The sequence below is a fragment of the Buceros rhinoceros genome, unplaced genomic scaffold (genome assembly GCF_000710305.1).
Source record: "Buceros rhinoceros silvestris isolate BGI_N320 unplaced genomic scaffold, ASM71030v1 scaffold23551, whole genome shotgun sequence".
NCBI classification, from domain to species: Eukaryota; Metazoa; Chordata; class Aves; order Bucerotiformes; family Bucerotidae; genus Buceros; species Buceros rhinoceros.
Window position 1 is genome coordinate 1 of NW_010395150.1, and position 8,802 is coordinate 8,802.

Below are 8,802 nucleotides of genomic sequence, written 5' to 3' on the forward strand. Positions count from 1 at the left end.
GGGAAGGACTAAGCTGACACAAATCGCGGGCTGGTGTCGAGGAGAGGCGCCCCCGGACTCCCCCCGCTCCCCGGGCAGTGCCCGGCGGGGGCGGTGTCACAGAGCCACCGAGAAGGAGGAACCTCCGGAGGAGAGCAGGGACAGAGAAGCCTGCTGGCCCGGGCTGCGGCCGGGGGTGTGTCTTTTGAGTATCGCTGAGGACGGAGACTGCACAACCTCTCTGGGCAGCCCGCGCCAGTGCTCGGTCACCCGCACCATAAAAAAGTGTCTCCTGATGTTCAGATGAAATCTCCTGTGTTTCCGTTTGTGCCCATTCCCTCTGGTCCTGTCACTGGAAACCACTGGGAAGAATCGGGATCCATTTCCTGCGTTCCATTCCTTCAGCTATTAATATACACACTTAGGAAACCGCCCCAACCCGTCTCTTCTTTGGGCTAAACAGGCACAGCTCTCTCAGCTGTTCTTCATAGGAGAGGTGCTCAAGTCCCTTAGTCATCTTTGTGTCCCTCTGCTGAACTCTCTCCAGTATGTCCTTGTCTCTCTCATACTGGGGAGCCCAGAGGTGAACATGGTATTCCAGGTGTGGCCTCACCAGTCCTGAGTCATCTCCTTTGTCCTCCTAGTGACACTGCTCCTAATGTAGCCCAGGATAACAGTAGCCACCTTTGTCACAAGGGCGCTTTACTGGCTCACATTCACCCTGGTGTCCACCATGACACTCAAGTCCTTTTCTGCAAAGCTGCTTTCAGCTGCTCAGCCCCCAGCATCTACCTCTGCATGGGGTTGTTCCTTCCCAAGTGAAGGACTCTGCACTTCCTCTTGTTGAGCTTCTTGATGCTTGTGTCAGACCATTCTCCAGCATATCAGGTCCATCCGGATGGCAGCATGACCCTCTGGTGTATCAACCACTCCTTCCAGTTTTGTACCCAGCATCAATATTTCCCTAAAGTATTTACTTCTGCTGCAATAATTTATTTATTTTTAAAGGGCCTCCTTCAACCAGAGACACTACACTACCTGGAGACCCACCTCCTTTGAAACTAGTGCAGTAGAGTGTTCCTCCATGAAGAAACCATTTTCAAGGCCTTTGCTGATAAAGGCAACAGCAGAACATACCATTCATCTTGTGAACTCTCAGGATACAAAGGCCCAGGGAACTTGATGTATCTCATGGGAAATAAAGCCAAAAAATATCCAGGAAAAATAATTATCTATAGGAAAATAAGCACTGAGCTAATAAAATGTGAAGAAGGCAATGTTATCATAAAGTTCACCGCATCTTTAATAGTGGGATTCAGAAAATAATTCCTCAGCTGAATACCAAAGCTGTTCATGCCCTAGGGTTGTAGTGGCCCTGACCACTGCACGTCGAGGCGCCAGTGATCCGGAGGACAGCTACCTGGCCAGGAGCAGCCTGGGGCTGTGCTGGGCTGTGCTGCAGGTACGGCCTGGCCTTCAGGTCAGGGGTAAAGTCAGTCAGCTCGTCCTTACAGAGGAGCCTGCAGGCTGCTCCTTCCTGGTAACAGCGACTGAAAGGTGGAAAGGGGAGAATCTCTGCTGTGGAGGAGGTTTGCACAGCATGCTGCACGTGGGCCACCAGCCTGCTCAGTGCCGCACCACCTGGGCCTCCCCCCAGCTAAAGCGACGTGAGATCATCTAGACTATCCTCTTGTTAGCGTGACAAGTAAATATCATTGTAGATGATTCTTTATAGCCTAAGCACCATGCTTACAGGGATCATAACGGACCAACACTTCCTGGCACAAAACAAGTTTAAATGAGGAGATCAGGGAATTGGGGCGAGCACTTTCTATCATTTTCCAGAAGCAAATTAAACATGCAGAAAAGCCCCCTCTCTTTCACACACACACAGATGCAGTTGTCAAGTTCGTATTAGTGAAGTTTCATGGAGGCAAGTTCTGTCAATCTGACGATCTGGAGGAGGCAGTACTTTGAGCACTGTGCAGCCCTGGCACTGGCCTTGGAAGTGGCGTTTTTGTGGGGGTTAAGTGGTGTCCCGTTCTGGGAGTATAATGTAGAAGGTCAATGAGTGTTCTTAAGAGGAAGATACTTTGGATATAGTGGTGGGGTTTGGTTCCATGTAAAGGAATATTTCAGAAAATCTAGTAAGCTCTTTCTTTGAGCACGAGTGGGAAGTCTTTAGTGAAAAGCAAGGTTACAACTCAACGCATCAGGATCAGTGTTTTAGGGCTGGCAGGTGATGTCCCTCTCATTTTTTCCCCAACTCCTGGCATATTTTTTTCCTGGCACTGAGGAGTGGAGCCGTGATGGGGCTACAGTGCCTCACAGATTGAAAAACAAGCGTTTCAGCGTGGGGAACGTGCCTGCAGATGGGGGACCATGACACCGTCATGTATCCCAGCCACACCCCGCACTCCAGCCGTTGACACTGTTGGGACACCATGGGACACCGGTGCCTGCTGCTCCCTCTGGAAAGAAGGGCATGGTGCTGAATCGCGCCCCACAGGCCTGCAGCGCACCAGTCAGGGAAGAAAGGCTGGTCTGTCTTCTCCGCCATTGGATGTCGCTTTGATGTCAGCAGCTCTTGGATGGGCCGCATGCAGAGCAGCTGCAGGTGGCACCCCAGCCCACAGCTGCAACCACCACCCCAGACACCCACTGTGTAAACTATTCCCAGGACTTCTCAAAGAGCCACTGCCCAAGTGGACAACATACTCAACTCATTGCCATCATCCACTCATCGTTGTCATCATTGTCTAGTTGTAGTCACCAACTCAATCCTTCAGATGACAAATCACCTCTAATGAGACTGACCAGGTGACAGAGTTACACACCCTGGAACAGATGGGAAGTTACATCGACAACTCATTGACCCATCAGTCATCCACCCATCAACTCATGGACACAAACGCCATCTCACCATCTAGTCGACCAGTCGATTGACGATGCATCAATCTCCATCTCGACATCTAGTGCACTTGTTGATTGCCGACCTGTCAATTGCCATCTAGCTGTTTCATCAACCTGAGGATCGCTGAGGGAAAGACTGCCATCTCATCATTGTGTCGACCCAGCGGTCAGCAACCAATCGGTTGCCATCCCTTCAATCATAGTCTTGTCAACCAATCACCGATCCATCAATCGCTGACCTGCCGATCAGCAACCCACCAATCACCATTTTGGTGTACCACCAGTCAGCATCCTGGCAGTCCTCAATTCAATGACGTGTGGGTCAGTGACCCCCCGGCGACTGTTTTGGTGATGAGCCTGTCGCCGCCTGGTCAGCTGCCATTTTGATGACCCATGGCTCAGCAGCCTGCCAGAGGCCGTTTTGTTGATGCGCCAGTTGCCGCTCAGATGGCCACCGATACAATGACCCGCGGGTCAGTGACCCACTGGCAGCCCTTTGGGCGCGGAGCCTATCACTGCCCAGATGGCTGCTGTTGCGATGAACCAGCGGAAGTTTCGGCAACATGCCCATAGACGACTGGATGTTCACCATTTCGATGACTTGCCAGTCAGTGACCTACCAGCGGACATTTCAGCATCCTGCCCACCGCCACCTGGGGGGCCGCTGTTTCACTTACCTGCCGGTCAGTGACCCACTGGGCACCCTTTTGCTTACCCATATGTAAGCAACCTGCCAGGTGCCATTTCAGCAACCCTCTGCTCACCATCCCGCCAGCCACCGTTTCGATGACCCACGGGTCAATGGCCCTTTGGCAGCCGTTTGGGTGATGCACCAGTCGCCGCCCAGACGGCCACCATTTCAATAATCTGCGGGTCAGCGACCCGCCAGTGGCCGTTTCAGCGATCTGCCGCTCAACATCCCATCAGCCGGCGTTTCAATGACCTGCGGGTCAACAACCCCTCCAGCGTAAGTTTCGGCGACTTGCCACATGCCGCCCCGCCAGCCGCCATTTTGGTGACCCGCAGGTCAGCAACCCACCGGTGGTTCTTTCGGCACTGCGCTTGTCACCACCCGGATGGCTGCTGTTTTGGTGACCCACAGGTCAGTGACCTGCCACCGGCCATTTCAGCGGTGCGCCAGTGGACGTCCCGCCGGCCGGCATTTCGATGACCCCCCAGGTGACCATGTCCTGACAGGTGCTGGGGGAGGAGTTGAATTCTACGGTGTTGGAGACATTCCAAGTAGCACTGCGACCCCAGGAAAATCCTGGGGTGGTGCTGTTTTAGATCAGCCTTCAAGAGAAAAGTACATTGACTTTTACTCTTAGCATCTTAGTAACTCTAGAAGAGCAATCAAGGAGCCTAAAGCTACCTTACCCTCCAACAATACCACTTCTATAACTCTGCACCAATCAGAGATACAGAAAAAAACCCATGGTGCTTTTTCCTAACTGTAAATTGGATAACTTTTAATAAACTAATTGATGACCATCAGCCACCAGATCATATTAAGATATTATGTAGCTTAACAGTCCTACCCAAACTTACCTTTACAATTAAGTCTGAGTCAAATTTTCATTACTTTGAGACACATTTTTTATTACTGTGCAAGACATTTTATAAAACTGGATGTGGAGGATGATAAACAAGAACAAAAAGAGTGAACTTTTCTGTCATATTGTTCAAATTTCCTTTTTTTTTTTTAGATTTTTTTAGAAAGATCAAAAGATGATGTTGAAAAAGGCAAGAAGATCTTTACTCAGAAATGTTCTCAGTGCCACACTGTTGAAAAAGTTGGAAACCACAAAACAGGACCAAATATTTGGGGTTTATCTGGTTGCAGAACAGGACAAGCTGCAAGATTTTCTTACTCGGATGCAAACAAGAACAAAGGTAAAACTAACAGGTGACATGGATGAGGTGCAGTGTTGAAGGGAACATATATGAAAAAGATCTTTTTCTTTAGAGGTACAATAGAAAGCCTTACTCACAAGGAGTTACTCTCACAAACGTTTACTTTGCATTACTGCAGATGAATCTGAAATCCTCAGTCTCTTTATTACGAAGAAATTTTACCAATATTCAGCACAGCAGGTCAGAAGGTACATAGCTTTCCCAGAGCTTTGTAGTATCAATGGGCAGATTTTAATTTCTCTTTCTTAAGAGCACTTCTATCTTTTGTCTGCTGGTCACTACCCTCTACTGGCATCGTGGTGTGCTGCAGTTAATTTGCTCAGAACACGACTAAATAATGTCACCTTCTAGTAAGCTATGACTTGCCTTTTTCATACAGTCAGTCTTGAAAAGCAGTGAAATGTCTACAAATGGAAAGTAATTCTGTGCAGGTTATATTGTTTATATTATCTTAATATAAATTATATTATTTTAATCAAGCTATTAGTTACAAATACAGTCCCGTTTTTTTTCCTGGCTACTAAGGTGCTTTACAATTGGCTGGTTTTTATATTTTCCTGTGATTTCTAACAAGTGTTCTATGATATTCACTTTACACAGGGACTTCCTTCATACAAAACATTGTCAGCATATATTTATTATTTTTTCTCATTAAAAATGTAGTGAACAAATCATACAGATGTTAGTACAAGTTTTTAAACGGAAGTCAAAAAAGTGATACCTAAATCCACTTTAGTCAATGGGAAGAGTCAATTCTGGCAGACCAAGAGCAACTTGAACACGCTGTTATTTCAGTAGTCTTCAGTACAACAGTAGGCTTCTGTTGACAGAGACAGGTTTTAGCACGGTTGGAAGGAAACACAGTTTTTTCAACTTGTCAAGAGATTCCAGGAACTGGCCAGGGACAAACCTTTTGCTAAGAGCCTTCAATGCAGCACCCAGCCCTCATGAATTTCATGTCAATTTCTAGACGCTCATTTTCACTGTATGAAATTCAAGCTGGATCTTCTGGATCCCGGAACTGCAAAGATACATATAGCTTAAAAGTAATAAGTAGTTGTATGTGAAACGTTGCAAAGAACTGCAACTCTCCACGATGCCAAAAGAATTTCTGTTTGACTTATTGCCTCAATGCTCACATTTCTCTTGGATTCTAGACACATTATATTCAGGGGCATCACACCTTTGATTTGTGACTATTGATAGTTTCTCAACACTTTTTTTTACTATGTAAAAACATGTAAAATATATGTTTAAAATACATGCAAAATACAAACTAGTATGTACCTATTTTACTAGTATGTATTTTACTATGGTTTTTGTTTTTCAGGAGTTGTCTGGAGTGAGAATGCACTGATGGAGTATTTGGAAAACCCTAAGAAATACATTCCTGGTACAAAAATGCTTTTTGCTGGAATTAAAAAGCAGAATGAAAGAGCTGATCTTACTGCATACTTGAGAAGAGCAAGTTCATGAAACATCACTGCCGCATCTGTAACATCAGTGAAAAATGCTTTGAATTTTGACTCCTGTTGGGCTTTAGTATTTTGATGTTAATTCTTCATTACAGATTGGCCTTAGCATTATTTATAATGTTATTTATAATATGTTAGGTATTTCATGGACCTTTGTGGGGTGTACTACAGAAACACTGTTCCTTGCTTTAAGGAGATCTGACAGCCCAGTTCTGTGCAACTAGTCACTCAAACACCCACTGAAACTATTACTGAATTGTGGATATGTAAATAAGAACGTGCCTGTAATATTTGGACTGACAACTAAATGAAGGTTTTCTTTTGGAAAAAAAATCCTCAGCATTATCACCTGTGAAGGAAAGTACCATACGCAGTGGATAACAAAGCATAACCTTACGAATGACGAACCCTATATAAGGATGATGGAAGTCGAGTATCAAGAATATCATATATTTTCAGGGGACAAGTAACCTTTCAGTAGGGTTGTTGACCCAAAAGAATCTTGAGGAAGTACCTGAATACCCATGACCTTTTTGGTTTAAAAATACAACCCCACTCATTGTGCTATTAGTGTTCCTTTTTGTATTAAAAAAACCCATAATCATCTACCAGTCATTTTTCACAGTTCTGGATTTTTTTTTCTCCGTTTGAAGCTAATATATTAAGGCATCCTTATCCTCTAACAGGTAGAATGCATGAGGACTAACTAGCTCAAGCAAATGATAGTAGTAGACATTTTCACCAGTAGTAGAGGATTCATGAATGTAATGAAGTCTTCCTGAAACCTTCTCATGTATCTATCTCTACCACTTGAATTGTGGTTTACGATCTAATTCTCTGCTTACATGTATGTAATAAATTAAAACACACTTCATTCAGGCAAGATTTCCTTATGTCATTGCAGAAGGAGGCATTAACATGAAACTAATTTGCTGTAGTATCCATTCCCTGATACTCATTTTATTGGTATTGTTCCCATGCTTACCCACCGTGGGCTTTAACTGATCATCTTACAGCACTCCATAGAGCTGGACTGCTGCTTTTAAGTAAGGGAATTAGCAGGAGCTGGGTAAAGAGTTCTGTGACACAACTGGATGAGCACCTGCTTTTGTTTTCTTTTGTGTTGTGGTGGTAAGAAACTTCTGCCTTTTGGTTTAATAGTCAGGACCTGCTTTGTTGACTGCGTAGACAACTAATGCATTTGCTTGAACAACAAAAGTTTTCTCCAGAGCTTTTCAGAATTGCATTTTGTGGAGTGCTCTGCCACTGCCTTTCTGAACAGAGAAACACACTCTGCCTGAGAAATGCATTGTCATCTCTCCTTGTGATTCTTCTAGAGCACCTCTCTATGTTTGTACCCAAGGAGACCAGGTGAGAGTGGCTGAAGCCTTGCTGTCTGTGTGCATCCACACCAATAAAAGGTGCATCAGATATAAGCTGCATCAGATATAAGCTGCCCGGACCTCACTGTAACATACCTGTAGAATTACAAAGGCTGCACAATCCCATGGCCATAACAAAATCCATTTGCCTTTTTGGCCCTCCCATAAAAGGCTGCAACTAATTTATCTCAGGCCCACATGCGAAGCTGCAGCCCAGCGTACGGTGCGCTTGGCTTACCCTGCAAACAGAGGTATAGTGTGCCAGAACACAGATACACCCAAGTTTTCTCCTAATATCCACTGATGCACACCGGGCCAGGATTCTACACCAGATTTTACTGTGACAAAAGCCTACACAAGTTACAGAATAGACAAACCACCGTGATTATCTTTGTCACATTTTATCTTTAAAAGAGAGGATTATAGTTTATACAGATTTGGGGCTGCAGAGTTCTTTACAAATACGGTGTTAAATTGTTCACTGTATTTTATGCAATGGAGATGACCCCATTTTTACTTCCTTCAGTCTCGACTCTCCCATTTGACAGACTGTCAATGGCAGATTTTTTGGAGAGATTATCGATTGCAGATTTTTGCTGTAATCAAAGCCGATATATAAAATCCAGCAAATAAACTAGAGATGCCACAAGACTGAAGAAACGGTGAGGGAAGACCTTGTTTATGCCTAGGATTACAGAAACACTAACTTGCTTTAAGTGCTCACATACAGAGAACTGTTACGCAGTACCCGTTTTGTAGTAAACACTGGCGTGAGTGCTGGGACCAAACCCTACTATGGTGAGATGGTGAAAACTATTTACAATTATTTCACTTGTATGCAGATACCCAAAGTCCTTGCTGCAGAACTCAGGTACATGCCTGTCAGGCCTTCACAAGATTTCTTTGTGTACGTGAAGCGTTTGTGCCCATATGACAAGAACACAAATGTCACTGGAAAGGCCAAGCAGTGGTTAGTGGCTGCGGGCAGGTGAGCGTCCTTGGAGGTGACGCAAGAGCCGGCAGCTGAGGACAGTTCGGCGTCACGGTGTACAGCTGTGCACGGAGAGCGCGGATGCCGTGGGAAGCGAGGGTGGCACCTCGGCTGTCCTCCCGAGAGCGGGGCCTTCGCCGACGACATG

General features: G+C 45.5%; 1 protein-coding gene across 1 annotated transcript; it reads left to right on the top strand.

Annotated features, from left to right (window-relative positions):
- Positions 1–3,455: 3,455 nt before the first annotated feature.
- LOC104488688 lies at positions 3,456–6,282 on the top strand. Its single transcript, XM_010145464.1, has 4 exons — positions 3,456–3,613; positions 3,709–3,859; positions 4,599–4,785; positions 6,137–6,282. The coding sequence occupies exons 1-4, from the start codon at positions 3,456–3,458 to the stop codon at positions 6,280–6,282; spliced, it is 642 nt and encodes a 213-aa protein (XP_010143766.1).
- Positions 6,283–8,802: the final 2,520 nt, after the last annotated feature.